Raw genomic sequence first — 14,478 nt, forward strand, 5'->3', positions numbered from 1 at the left:
TCAAACCAATGCCCATATGGGATGTTGGCACCACAGGCAATGGCTTTACCTACTACGCCACAGCGCTTTAATTTTTCATTTCCTCAATTAACAGGTCGCGGTTCAATTCCAGAATTCTTTCATATTATGAAAAGGAAGTTTACCAACAAGGAATGGGAAACCATCAGAAGCTTTAAGGATGAATGGACTCAGCTGGATATGTTTTATAGGAATTGGGTATAATTTCTATATAATTCTGTTTTTTATGTATTCTATTATCTTCACTAAGAATGAGTTCGCAATAGTGCGTATAGTGCTTGAAGTAAATGGGTGATTACATAAGAACCTTAGGATTTTTATGCATACAGTATTACATGATGGTGACATTTTAAGAAAAAGATGATCTGTAATGTTCAGTTATAAGGCACCTATTCTTAAAACTAAAGCAAAAATGCTTCATTTGTCACCATTTATAAGAAATATTTTTGTCTTAAAGGAATTCATACACATGAACCTTATTTAACTTAAGTAATACCTATTATATGCCAGAAGATATCATTTCAAGCTCTTCATAAATTAGTTAATTCTCATAATTACCATAAGAAAGGGGCTATTATTGTTGCAAGTTATACCTGAGGGAATGGAGGCACAGAGAGCTCAAATTATTTGTCTCTTAATAGTCATGTGGATGGTTTGTCTCTTTGCTATGTTAAAAGTAAAGAAAAAACAAAAAACATAACCATAATGTAATAAAGGAGTTAAAAATGCAGGTATTGAACCTATAGATTCTGTTACAATTTTACTTTATGAATAAGAGAAAAATGTCTTGTCTATTTTAGGCATTGAAAGAAAGCTACATAAAAGCCATTGGTGTTGGACTAGGATTTGAATTACAGCGGCTTGAATTTGAAATATCTCCTTTAAACTTGGATATAGGCCAAGTTTATAAAGAAACACGTTTGTTCCTAGATGGTGAAGAAGAAAAAGAGTGGGCATTTGAGGTAAGATGTTTATTAGAATTAATAGAACAAGAATTTGCACATATTATGCATGTATGTGAGATTAATTTTGGGGGAGCTTATCATTAAATTGATACAACTAGACTACAATTCTGGCTCACTAAAGGTGAAATCAAGGATACTTTTAAGAGCATGTTACATTTTAGCTCATATTGAAAAGATGAATCATTGTGAGTTAAGGAGAACTGGAATAGAAAACAGGCTCTGAAATAGAGCTTTTTTTGTGTAGAAATAGCCCAAAGGTGGCCATTTTGGTTGAACTGTAACAAGGGAAATTGAGAGGTTCATGAAGGTCCTTACAGGTTGGATTACAGATTTTGATCTCTTTCTTTATTTGGTTTCTGTTACTAGCAATTCCTGATTACTAGTGAGAGAAACCTAACACAAACTCACTTAAATTAAAAAGACATAAGCTAATAAGGTGATTGATTCATCAGTGAACTTTGGAGTGAACTAGAATTGGGTAACAAGGTACTCAGAGCTCTTCATTTACTTTTGGCTCGCTATATGTCTGTTTCATTTCCCTCACTCATTCGTCTGTCTCTGTCTCTATATCTGTTTGTTTATCTATCTGTGAGAGATTCAGAGAGAGACCCTGACAGAGAGAACTCCAATTGCTGATTCACTCACCTTCTATCAGAGAACTCAGAGCCAGCTCCAATTTGCTGATTCACTCCGCAAATGCTTGCAGCAGCTGGACCTGGGCCAGGCCAAAGCCAGGAGTTGAAAACTCAATGCTACTGCCTCTCAGGATCTGCAGTGGAAGGAAGCTGGACACAGGATCCAGAACTGGATATTAAACATTCTTTGATATGTGACATGGGCATCTTAACTAGCATTTTAAAAACACCCAGGTTGTTTTTCCCCACTCTCGTTTGTCATCTTACATACAGTTTTCTTAGTTTCTCTGGACTTTATGGCAGGAAATACTGCTGCGTACTACTACTCTTGTATGTAGCAGTCTAAAAAACCCAAGAAAACCTGCTGAACTCCTTTCTGTTTTGAGCCCACAAACTTGGGGGAGGAGTCTCCCTGACCTTGCTTGTGTTAGGTGTTATATCCAGACCAATTACTGTAGCCAGTGAAAGTGAAGTGGCCATTGTGAATGTGCTGTAATTCTGTTTCTGCTATAATCACCAGAATGGTGTACAAAGAAGGCAGTTCTCAGAGTAAGGAGTTAGAGATGCTGCATAAAAGAGGAAGTATTTATTAATTTTCTCAGGATGATTTAAAAAGTGTTAAATAGGGAGTGATTAAAGTTAAATTTGTATTTTAAGAAGACTAAGTCCTGTTTATGCTGGAATGTGGAGATTAAGGAAATAGAGGTTTAAAGATATTATGAGCAGTTCTCTGACTTGCAGGGTGATCTATTGAGATTTATGGTACTAGAAAGTGAAAAGATTGTTAAGTTTGAGATGCCTCAGAAATACCTAAATGTAGATATCAAATTGGTGTACAGAATGGAGGGATTGGGTTGAAAAATTATTATCATTAACATGCCCATGGTTGCTAAAGCCATGGGATTTGAAGTTGAAACTAAGAGTACCTAAGGAGCAGCCATAAATTGGATCCATGGAGAAGATCAGATTGAAGTCATGAGATTACTTAAGTTAGACGAGATAAAGGCCTAGGACAGAGACTTCAGAATACTAACATCTAAAAGGAGAATATGGAGGCGACTGAGCGACAGTGACCAAAATGATACATTGGGAAATAATAGGATCCAAAGGCGGAAGGTATTTTGAGGAAGAGCTTTGTCAGAAACTGCTAATTCTGACAATGATAGTGAATTTTACTTAGGATCCTATATTTGAAAAGATAATACAGATTTTCAAAATATAACCAAATTAGTAACTTACGTTTTCTTAATGGGGCAAGCTTGAGCCATATGAAAGTTCACTTACATGGAATCTTTTATGTTCAGACATGCTAGTTAAAAAGCATTTACTATACATTTTTTTCTATTTAGCAGCATGCTCATTTCCTCAAAATTTGTAACTGAAAAAAAATCAGAAAATTGAGAAGCAAGCTATAGCTAACCTTTTACTGCAGTCTTAATTATACTTAATAGTAATTTTTGTTGACCTGAAAAAAGCTCTTAGATATGTTTTTATGGGCATAATGCTTATATTCTGAAATTCAGTAAAAAATAATCTTTGCAGCTAGAAAACACATTTACGTAGACATAAAAAAAGCTGTTTGGAAACACTCTGGAGTATAGTAAGAAGCAGTGGAAGGCAGTTAAGTTTTTGATTTAGAGGAACGTTAAACTCTTTTAACACCAAATTTCTGACTTTAGCAAGAATTACTTTTCAGATCATAGCCTTTCTTTGTTTTGTTTAAGCTAGTTTAAGTTACTAGTGTAGCAAAAGTAGTGACCAAGATTCAAGCCAACCTATTTATAGAGAAGTATGTTTGTGTATAGGGACAGAAATGTGAGCTTGGTAAGATGACACACTAGTAGTCTCTGTGGCCTCTGAAATACAGTAGAGAACATTAAGAGAGTTTGTAGGAAAATGTACTTTGTGTATCCAGGAATTTAGAGGTAGAAGGGTACTTCATAAAGTTTGTGGAAATGGAATAGAAAGATACGTTTATTTCAGAGCAAAATATTTTGTAATTCATGCATAGGGTTTTCATAATATGCATTTTCCATGAACTATTTGGTGTGTCTGCATATGTGTGAAGATACACACTTTTCATCCAAAGGAATTTGAGGGCAGGATAATGGCTGGAGTATGCAGATAAGGAGGTAAGAGTCAGCAGACCGATCAGCTCTTCTTTGGGTGATGAAGGTGTCTGAGTTCATGTGGCCTAAACAGATGCTCTAGAACAGGGCCAAGGGCTATTTGGGTATTTATAACATCACTCATGGGCCATACAAAATTGCCAACTTAAAAATTAATCTTCTATTAGTTTATTAAATTTTGAAGCCTACCTGCGGTTGCCTTGGCAGGACTGGACTGTATAATTTTGTGAGCAGTATGTGGCTGTGGTCTGAACATTGCCAGCCCCTGCTCTATAACCTGATAGCCACTGGGCTTAAAGTATCTACAAAGGATCCCAGCTGAAAGGAATCCCCCAACCACAAAAAGAGGCATTGGAGATTCTACTGTGTGTTTATTACTGAGACCAAGAAGTCAGTTATTAAGTATACTGTTAGCTCCAGGGAATGATACAGAACTGAAGAACTAGAAGTGGCTCTCCAAAAATTCCACAGATATTCACCCCATGAGATAAGGTAGCATTTGGATACCTCACAGGGACCAGGGCTCCTGAATCTGGATTAAAATATCACTGTTTATTACTTTGCCTGTTTCTTCCAATCTCCTTCTCTGCTACCTAACTTAAGGAAACCAGAGAAGAAGAGGAAGAATGGAAGAGGAGGATAATGCCAAAGAGGAGAAAGTGCATTAGTTTTAGGATTGAAATGGGATTTGATAGCTGAAAGTGACTGAATAGTTATAGGATTTCCCTAGGTTCTTATTCAGGAACTAGAAAGGAAATCTATCTGGACATATTTGAAGGAAGCTATTGAAGACAACTAAGTTTTTGACTCAGTGTAACAGTTTTTTTTATTCTGTTCAGTGTGCCATGTGTGAAAATCTGTGTGAGGGGTCAGCGCTGTGGTGCAGTGGTAATGCCTGCAGTGCTGACATCCCATATGGGTGGCGGTTCTAGTCCCAGCTGCTCCTCTTCCAATCCAGCTCTCTGCTATGGCCTGGGAAAGCAGTACAAAATGGCCCATTGGGCGCCTGCACCCATGCAGGAGCCCTGGAAGAAGCTCCTGGCTGTTGGCTTTGGATTGGTGCAACTCCGGCTGTTGCAGCCAATTGGGGAGTGAACCAGCGGATGGAAGACTTTCCTCTTGCTGCCTCTCCTACTCTGTGTAACTCTTTCAAATAAATAAATAAATCTTTAAAAAATATGAAAAAATTAAAATCTATGTGAATGAAAATAGAAAACAGTGAGGAATGGAAGGAGATGAAAAGGGCAGTATCTTTCTCAGAAACATGGTTGAGACTGTAAATAACAACCTTAATTCTAGGTCTGGATCTGGAAAGAAATTTCTACTGGCCCCCTAGTAAAATGATGCAGAGGTTAAGGATACTATCTTATTCAAACAAAACAAAGAACAGTGTCATCATAAGCCATAGAGAAAATCTGTATCCCAAGAGAAGAAAGAGCTAAAGACGCTAAAGAAAGAATATGAAAATTATTAAGAAAATGAAGATTTTAAAAAAAATGTTTAGTGTCTTTGATAACATAAAGAAGAATGTGTATCTATGAAATGGAATCTGAGAGCCTTATGAACAGAATGAAGTTGTCATAGTGTAAGGTAAATAGTTTATGACTCCTTCTGGGATAGTATGGCAAACAAAGGACTAAATCCTGAAACTTTTAAGATTTTTATTTATTTGAAAGGCAGCATTATAGAGAGGAAGAGACAGAGCAATCTTCCATCCAATGGTTCAGCACTTAATAGCAAAGTATATGGCACAGTTTGATAACTGATTCATCAGTTGTAAAATAGCTTTTCTAGTTTCACTGTGTCAAATTTCATATTTAAATTTGCTGGTAAGGTCTGAGTAGACATGATGAAACTTTACTTTGAAATGAATCTCATTGAATTTTGGCTTGTTCCAAGATTAACAGATTGATTGAACTGGGCATCTGGCATACTAGTCAAAAGGCTGAATGAAAACTGACCATTGGGTGATTACTTCTGGTACTTTTTGATACAGATACTACAGAACTGCTGATCCGAGTGATTTTCCAAAAATAATTATAGTCAAAATAATTCTGTGTTCATAATGTTATCAATGTATTCAGTATAGAGAATAGAAGACCCTGAATCAAAAAATAATCTTGTTTATAATAATGTAATAAATATTGTGAGCTTGGTGTTTGATTTATGGGAAAATATTTTTCTTTAGGAGCAGGGTAGGAAGTGACAGTATCTGTTAGTATTTTAGACTGTTAAGAAATGCTCAAAATAGTATATCCATGAGTAGTATTCGTTGATGTCCTTAACATATAATTATATGTAAAGATTATTTTTACTTCTTGAAATATTCCATGTGTATAGGAATTGTATGCTAAATTTCTGAAAAATTACTTCAGATATTTTTAGGTCCATGCATTCAAGTTTATTGTGTGTTTGAAGATAAGTTTAGTCAGGGCTGGCGTTGTGGCATAGCAGGTTGAGCTGTTGCCTTCAGTGCTGGCATCCTGTATGGCCACTGGTTTGAGTCCCGGCTGCTCCACTTCCCATCCACTGCTCCACTTCTGATTAAGCTCCCTTTTAATGTGCCCGAGAAAGCAATGGAGGATGGTCCAAGGACTTGAGCCCCTGCGTTATATGGGAGACCCTCCAGGCCCCTTGCTCCTGGCTTTGACCTGGCCTGGCCCCCACCATTGCAGCCATTTGGGGAATAGACCAATGATGGAAGATCTCTCTCTCTCTCTCTCTCTCTGTCTCTCTGTCTCTCTGTGACTCTGCCTTTCAAATAAAATAAAAAAAAATTTTTTTTAAAAAGGTAAGTTTAGTCTTATTAGATCTTGTGACTCTGAGTCTTACGTCTTTTCCTCTTTATATTGTCTTAAATTAATTCTTACTGAATTTTAGTTTTTGTAATATGGATATCCTAAAATGTGAAAATATGAAGGAAAGGATAAGATATGAAAGATCTCAAAGTTCTATTTATGATTGTTGAGGTTAACTGTTTCAGTTGGTGTTTTTTGGAAGAATGCCTCAGAAAAATGGCTTTTCAATTAAAATTCTTTTTAAAATGTTGCTCATAATTTTCTCTGGTAACTGCCTCAGTATGTATTTTATATATATAAAATATATAAATATACTTTATTTATTTGAAAGACAGAGTTACAGAGAGAGGTAGAGACAGAGAGAGGTCTTCATCTGCTAGTTCACTCCCCAGATGGCTGCAACGGCTGGAGCTGCACCAATCTGAAACCAGGAGCCAGGAGCTTCTTCTGGGTCTCCCACGCTGGTGCAGAGGCCCAATGACTTGGGACATCTTCTACTGTTTTCCCAGGCCATAGCAGAGAGCTGGATTGGAAGTGGAGCAGCTGGGTCTTGAACCGGCACCCATATGGGATGCCAGCACTGCAGGTCAGGGTTTAGCCCACTGTGCCACAGCGCTGGCCCTGTATGTATTATATTTTAAAGCCTCAATCCTCTTTCTCTCACACACAGGATCAAATAGAAAATTGCATGTTTATTAAGTCTATCATGATTCTACTTGATTTTCCATAGTCTATAGTATATAGTTCAGTAAATACTACAAACAATATTACAAGTTGTTTTTATTTTATTTTTTAATAAATAGATGTTTTCAGCATGTACAAAATTAACAACACCAGTGAAGGACAGCGAGTTACTATGGCATAAAAGACAGGCTGATCGGACACGACAACTGGATGCAGTACTTGACTGCCTCTTGCTCATTACTTGGCTCCTGAGGGGGAGTATATGTGTGTATGCATGTGTATGGAGAGAGAAGATTTAGAAAATGTAAACAAAGCTATATTGAAATTTACATATTTACTTTTATTTTTCAGGAAAGCAAAATAGATGAACATCATTTTGTTGCAGTAGCTCTTAGGAAACCCGATGGATCTAGACATCAAGATGTAAGATTTTAAGATTTCTCTGTATTCTGAAAAGCATAAATCAGTATTCTCTATTGATAAAAACAGTCATTTGCCTTATATCAGGCTAGAAGTTTATATATTTTAAGAGTGTAGATAAAGAAGTGTTTATCAAGTCTTTATCTGAGATTTCATAAAAACTCCTATGTTAGTGCATCTTTATATTCATATACAGTTAATTATTATACAGGATAATTTGATAATACTGTTAGAGTACTCATATTTTCAATAGACATAAAAGGCAATCACTCAGTCATTTTAACAATAATTTATTACCTGGTGAATTGGGGCTATGCTGACTGTAAGGGTACCAAGTTTAAGGTTGGGGAATAATGAATTACCCTGCATTATTGAATGCCCTCAATCTTTATACTTACAATTTCAAATGTGAGAGACCTTGTGTCATAATATAGCATAACATCAGTCTCAGTTTGATCACATCTGTGTAGTAGTCAAACAATTTAGGGTCAAAAAACTCTCAGTCTGCATAGTAGTTGGGATTGTTTGGAAGTGATTGAAGAATACAGCTGCATTTAGAATGTGGCTTGAGGCTGGCGCTGCGGCTCACTAGGCTAATCCTCCGCCTTGTGGCGCTGGCACACCGGGTTCTAGTCCTGGTCAGGGCTCCAGATTCTGTCCCGGTTGCCCCTCTTCCAGGCCAGCTCTCTGCTATGGCCCGGGAGTGCAGTGGAGGATGGCCCAAGTGCTTGGGCCCTGCACCCCATGGGAGACCAGGATAAGTACCTGGCTCCTGCCATCAGATCAGCGCAGTGCGCCGGCCGCAGTGCGCTGGCTGTGGCGGCCATTGGAGGGTGAACCAACGGCAAAGGAAGACCTTTCTCTCTGTCTCTCTCTCTCTCACTGTCCACTCTGCCTGTCAAAAAAAAAAAAAAATATATGGCTTGATCAATGTGTATTGCAGTATTAGTTCTCAAAAAAATAGAATGATTAGTTCAAGTATTAAAATTCTTCATAGATTTTGTTTTTTAAAAAGGGATGGCATATTAAAATTAGTATCTTTTATGAAGATGTTCTGACCCAGTTTACCTGTTCTTGGGTCTTAGCTTTAAACTCATTACAAATACCTTATATTTTTTGAGGCGGTTTATAGTTTTCTAAACATTTGGCCATTCAGTAGTACTACTTTATTTTCCTGGCTAGAATCTATTTAGGCAGCATTGTCATAGTGGGAAGACTAGGTGTCAGGTACAGGTCTGCCATTTACCCTGTGTTGTGTAAGCAAATTGAATCATTTGATATTCCTGAACTTTAATTTCCCCAAATATAGAATTGAGATAACCATACTACAGCAAAACCATGAGACATATATTATATTAAATAAGTAGTACACCTAGTTATAGTACTGTATAAAACTTAAGTACTTCTATACAGATTCAGTATCCCTTATCTGAAGTACTTTGGACCAGAAGTGTTTCAGGTTTTGAGTTTTAAAAAATTTTGAAATGTTTGCATATGCATAATGAGGTATCTTGGCGATTGGACCCAGGTCTAATCACTGACTTCGTTTATGTTCCATACACATCTTATTTACGTGGCCTGAAGGTAATTTTCTGCATCATTTTTGTTGTGTCTGTTTTTTGAATAAGACATGTCACATGAGATCAGGTGTGGGATATTTGCTGTGTCATCATGTCCACACTCAAAAAATTTTGGAATTTGTAGTATTACATGTTTCAGATTTTCAGATCAGGAATGTTCATTCTGTACTACAATGTATAGAATGTTAAGATCTATGCTCTTGAGTCATGAATAAGGGCTCTATTTCAGAGTAGAAGATACAGTTAAATTTAATGTTTAATAATTTCCTAAAGAAATGTGTTCCATCTCTGTATAGTCATGGCAGTTTTTTCAGATTGACCCTTTAGATGGATCCACTCTGGTATTTCTTAGAATTGAGCCACTATGGGACACCTCTATCAAAATACCTCATCTCTAGTTAAAATTACAGGATTTGGGATCTCTTTGAAATTCTTTCTACTGATTCTAACTTTTCTGGACTTGAGGCCCAGTATATCTACATGTTATATAAATACCACAGGTTTTCTCTTTCATTTATTTTTATTTGTTACATTGGTAAATCTTACATGAGAAGTAAAAACAGTATTCCAGAAATCCCACTATGTTGTAATTTAATACTATTGAAGTGTTTTTCTGTCTGTCTTAATTTCATAATTTAAAATTTATGAGTGTGATACACAGTTATAATAATTGGGTAATTTTTTTCCCCTTTTAGGTTCCATCTCTAGATGATTCTAAACCAAGCCAGAGGCAGTTTACTATTCTCACCTTTAATGATTTAATATCATCTGCTGTTCCTATGACACCTGAAGATCCTTCATTTTGGGACTGTTTTTGTTTCACAGAAGAAATTCCAATACGAAATGGTACAAAGTCATGATATAATTTCCTAACAAAGGGAAACAAAAAGTATAATTTTCCATATTCACAGAAAAAAAGATGCCTGTTAGTAGCAAATTTTATTGCAGAAAATGGTCTTAAGGAAAATTGAAAATTTTTTTTCTTAAAAAGCAAACTTCAGTTCCAGTAGCTCACTAAAATATATATTTATCTCTTTTCTAAAATTAGGTTGAATTGCTAGAAATAGAATCTAAAAGTGATTTGTACTCAATATAGAAAAAATGGAAAATACAAATTTGCAAAAAGGAAACATTTAAATTCTATCATTTAGATATAACTGCTCTTAGACCTTGAGTATATTCCAGACCTTTTTCTTGGCAAATGAATCCATATTAACTTTTTAAAAAATTTTTTAAAAAATGAGAACATGCTGATTTATAATTTAGTTTTCACTGTACAAAAACTGTTCCTGAGTTTACCTCTGTGACATGACTTAAAGTGATTCTAAAGTATTCACTTGTACAACTGATATCAGGGTGCTTTGGGGAGAGGTAACAAATGTACTGGCATTATTATTTCATGTAACACACAATTCAAAAAATTGTCATTAAGGATGTGGGTTTTTTGTTTTCTTTTTCTTTTTTTTTTTTTTTTTTTGACTTGGCCTCAGTTTATTGGTTTTTACCTTGGTCTCATTCCTCTCCCAATCACAAGAGCTGCTATTTAATTTCCTGGTTTAAATCTTCATAAATCTGCATCTAGAAGTCAGGACATACCATTTTCCCCCATTTGTTTGTCATTTAGGAAGACTTCTTCCAAAAGCCCCTAGAAAACTTCCCCCAGTTTCCACTGACTCACATCAAGTCACAGAGAAAGCCAATGTTTAACATTTTGACTCTGTTAAAAGTAGACTGTTGTAAACGAAGAAGCTATGGCAGGTTTGGCAGAAATGGCAAAGTCCATTGCCTGCCAAAAGAAAGATGTGGTGCAATGTACTCAGTTTCCTCTGTGTTAGACATTTGGTTGTTGTGATTTATTACTGTTAGCAGTGATGCAGTAAATATCTTACATTTTGAGGTACTTGCTTAATTATGTCCTTAAGAAAGTTTTTAGAAGTGGAATAATTGGCTCAAAGTGCTTAAATATTTTTAGAGCTTGGTAAGTATTGCCGTATTGCTCTTTAAAAGATTGTGCAATTTACACCTCCAGATAGTAGTATGTTAGTGACTATTCCCCACTTATGTATTCCTGGTCAGCTATAGGTATTATTTTTTTCCACTGTGTTTAGTCTTTGCCACTACAACTAAAAAATGGTATGTCATTTTTTAAATTTGTATTTTCATTACAAATAAGGTTGGTATATCATTGTTATTTACTGTATTTCTTTTTTATGAGCCTTCTATTCATTGCCTTTGTTTTTGTTTGTCTATTTGTTTTAGTTAATAGGACTTAATTTAAAGTGGGAACATAATATATAAGATGCCAAGACCATCATATTGATGACAACACCTACTAAATTGTTGTAGTGCATGTCTTGGAGATTGAAGTCTTGTTGTTAAATATCAAGAAGTAAAATAATTTCATTTTTGTATTACTAACATTAAAATTTGTGTGTAAATTATATAAAATTAGGTATACTTTGCTTAGTAAAAAACTGGAATGTTTTATAATTTTTTAATTTTATTAAGCATGCCTCCTTATTTCAAGCATAGTAAGTATGTATTTAGAAAATACCAAGTAGCATTTATGAGAGAGGCAGTATTGTTATTCCTAGCATGAATGTCTTGGTGATATGAAAAACAATTTGTCTTGTCATTGTACTAATAAAATGATTTAACATTTATTTTGGAGTGTTTATGAGGCAGATACTGTGCTAGATTTTGAGGTTTTTTTATTTTTCTCAAAGCCCCACATACTTAAAAGTTTTCAAAGTAAAGTAGACCTATAAAGTTTTTTTTTTTTCCTGAACTAAAATATTGCTTTGACATCTCTCCCCTCATTTTCTGTCCCCAGGACAAGCACTTTCAATATCTTTTAGCAGATATTTTTTGCTATGTATTATCATATCTTCAAATAATGTGCTTAATTGCATTTATTAGGAGTTGTTTCTTTGATTCTTAATACAAAACTTCCTTTTTTAATATTTATTTATTTGAAAGATTAATAGAGAGGGATATGTTTTATATATATATATATATATATATATATATGTATATATATATATATATATATCAGGGAGGGGGATCTTCCATCTGGTTTACTCCCTAGATGGCTCTAATGGCTAGGGCTGGGCCAGTCCTAAGCCAGAAGCCAGGAGCTTCGTCTGGGTCTCCCATGTGGATAGCAGTTACCCAAGGGCTTGTGCCATCTTCCATTGCTTTTCCCAGGCACATTACTGGGAGCTGGATTGGAAGTTGATCAGCCAGGACACTAACTGGTGGCCATGCGGAATGTCTGCATCACAATCAGTGGCTTTTCCTGCTTTGCCACAACACTGGCCCCGCTTCTTAACACAATGTATTCTGTTATTCCCCTTTCTGTTCTGTTCTATTCTGTTCACTTATATATTAATTGAGGGTTTCCATTATTGCCTGTGATAATGTATTTACATTTTTAAGATGTAACCACTGTTCACAGCTGAGTGATGTATTATTCTTTTTTTTAAAATTTTTATTTATTTATTTATTTATTTTTGACAGGCAGAGTGGACAGTGAGAGAGAGACAGAGAGAAAGGTCTTCCTTTGCCGTTGGTTCACCCTCCCATGGCCGCCGTGGCCGGCGCGCTGTGGCTGGCGCACCACGCTGATCTGATGGCAGGAGCCAAGTACTTATCCTGGTCTCCCATGGGGTGCAGGGCCCAAGCACTTGGGCCATCCTCCACTGCACTCCTGGGCCACAGCAGAGAGCTGGCCTGGAAGAGGGGCAACCGGGACAGAATCCGGCGTCCCGACCGGGACTAGAACCTGGTGTGCCGGCGCCGCAAGGTGGAGGATTAGCTTAGTGAGCCGTGGCGCCGGCCTGTGATGTATTATTCTTACCCTTTAGTACATTCTTATTTTCTTGAGTATCTTCTGTGTGTTCAGACATACTAGCAATCCTGTTAATGTCATTCATCTGGAGAAAACGGCTCCTAGAGTAGTGTGCTCTGTTCAGTCCGCAGTTGCTGTGTGCTACAAGCTAGCACTCAGCTGTCATCCTGGAGCTCCATTGCCATCATCCTGCGGATTGCTTGCCTTTCCCTTTTGTTGGATTCCCTATTTCCCCACCTCCTTTATCTTATATCTTTCTTAGATTTACTCTCTCATTTATGTGCAGCATGTCTTCCAGTAGCTTCCTGAGAAAGGAGACATGGGAGATATTTGCTCTCAACATCCCCCAACTTTTCTTTTTTCTTTTTTCTTTTTTCCTTTTTTTTTTTTTTTTTGAGATTTATTGTATTTATTTGAAAGACAGAGTTACAGAGTGAGGTAGAGACAGAGAGACATCCCCCAGTTTTATGAAAGGAAGGGACAGTCCCCTTACACAAAGTGGTAACTATATGTTAGTCCATCAATCACCCCCTTACCCTCTTGCACACAGCACCCTCTTTGTTAACTCTATATTTTTGTCTGCATTTTACGTATTTGGTGTTGTCAATGCTGAGCCTGGAGCAGTACTTTCCATATCCATATCTGCTGGATTTAAAATGATTCTTCAGGCCGGCGCCATGGCTCACTAAGCTAATCCTCCGCCTTGTGGTGCCGGCACACCGGGTTCTAGTCCTGGTCAGGGCGCCGGATTCTGTCCCGGTTGCCCCTCTTCCAGGCCAGCTCTCTGCTGTGGCCAGGGAGTGCAGTGGAGGATGGCCCAAGTGCTTGGGCCCTGCACCCCATGGGAGACCAGGATAAGTACCTGGCTCTTGCCATCGGATTAGTGCGGTGCGCCGGCCACAGCGCGCTGGCTGTGGCGGCCATGGGAGGGTGAACCAACGGCAAAGGAAGACCTTTCTCTCTGTCTCTCTCTCTCACTGTCCACTCTGCCTGTAAAAAAAAAAAAAAAAAAGATTCTTCACATTGTACCATACTGCCTAGTGTGTGGCTTTGTTGGTCATATTAAGTTTTCTACATTGGAACGCTGGTGGATTGCTCTAAAAAATGGATATTTGTGTATATCCCTTGATATAGCAGATTCAGAAATCAAATAGAATACATTTGAATATATTTTCATTTAATTTTTCACTATATAATTCTCAGTATTTAGTATCCGAAACCGATGAATTAGGTTTGAGTAACTCAGTAGCCTGTCACTGGTTAAACTATTGCCATCTGATTTTTATACACAGACATACACACACACACGTTTCTTTGATAAATTCTAACTGCTAATACTCTTCATTAAGATGTGATGAAAACTAATGATGGCTTTTATTTTTATGGAGAAAACAAATAT

At 36.8% G+C, this 14,478-nt stretch overlaps 1 protein-coding gene across 13 annotated transcripts in view; it reads left to right on the forward strand.

Annotated features, from left to right (window-relative positions):
• Positions 1 to 14,478, forward strand: part of AASDHPPT (aminoadipate-semialdehyde dehydrogenase-phosphopantetheinyl transferase) — a 133,092-nt gene that overhangs the window by 12,116 nt on the left and 106,498 nt on the right. For 11 of the 13 annotated variants that reach the window (XR_011390389.1, XR_007909439.2, XR_011390388.1 and 8 more), the window contains exons 3-6: positions 95 to 216; positions 819 to 980; positions 7,581 to 7,652; positions 9,925 to 10,075. Coding sequence is in view for 4 of the 13 variants with exons in the window: in XM_070077602.1 (XP_069933703.1) it covers positions 95 to 216; positions 819 to 980; positions 7,581 to 7,652; positions 9,925 to 10,075 (507 nt within the window). In the remaining 9 variants the exon portion in view is untranslated. Of the gene's footprint in view, positions 1 to 94; positions 217 to 818; positions 981 to 7,348; positions 7,653 to 9,924; positions 11,893 to 14,478 lie in introns of those variants that run through there. The other 2 variants (XR_011390398.1, XM_002708513.5) reach the window with 2 other exon arrangements.

This window comes from Oryctolagus cuniculus, chromosome 1 (assembly GCF_964237555.1).
Source record: "Oryctolagus cuniculus chromosome 1, mOryCun1.1, whole genome shotgun sequence".
Lineage (NCBI taxonomy): Eukaryota > Metazoa > Chordata > Mammalia > Lagomorpha > Leporidae > Oryctolagus > Oryctolagus cuniculus.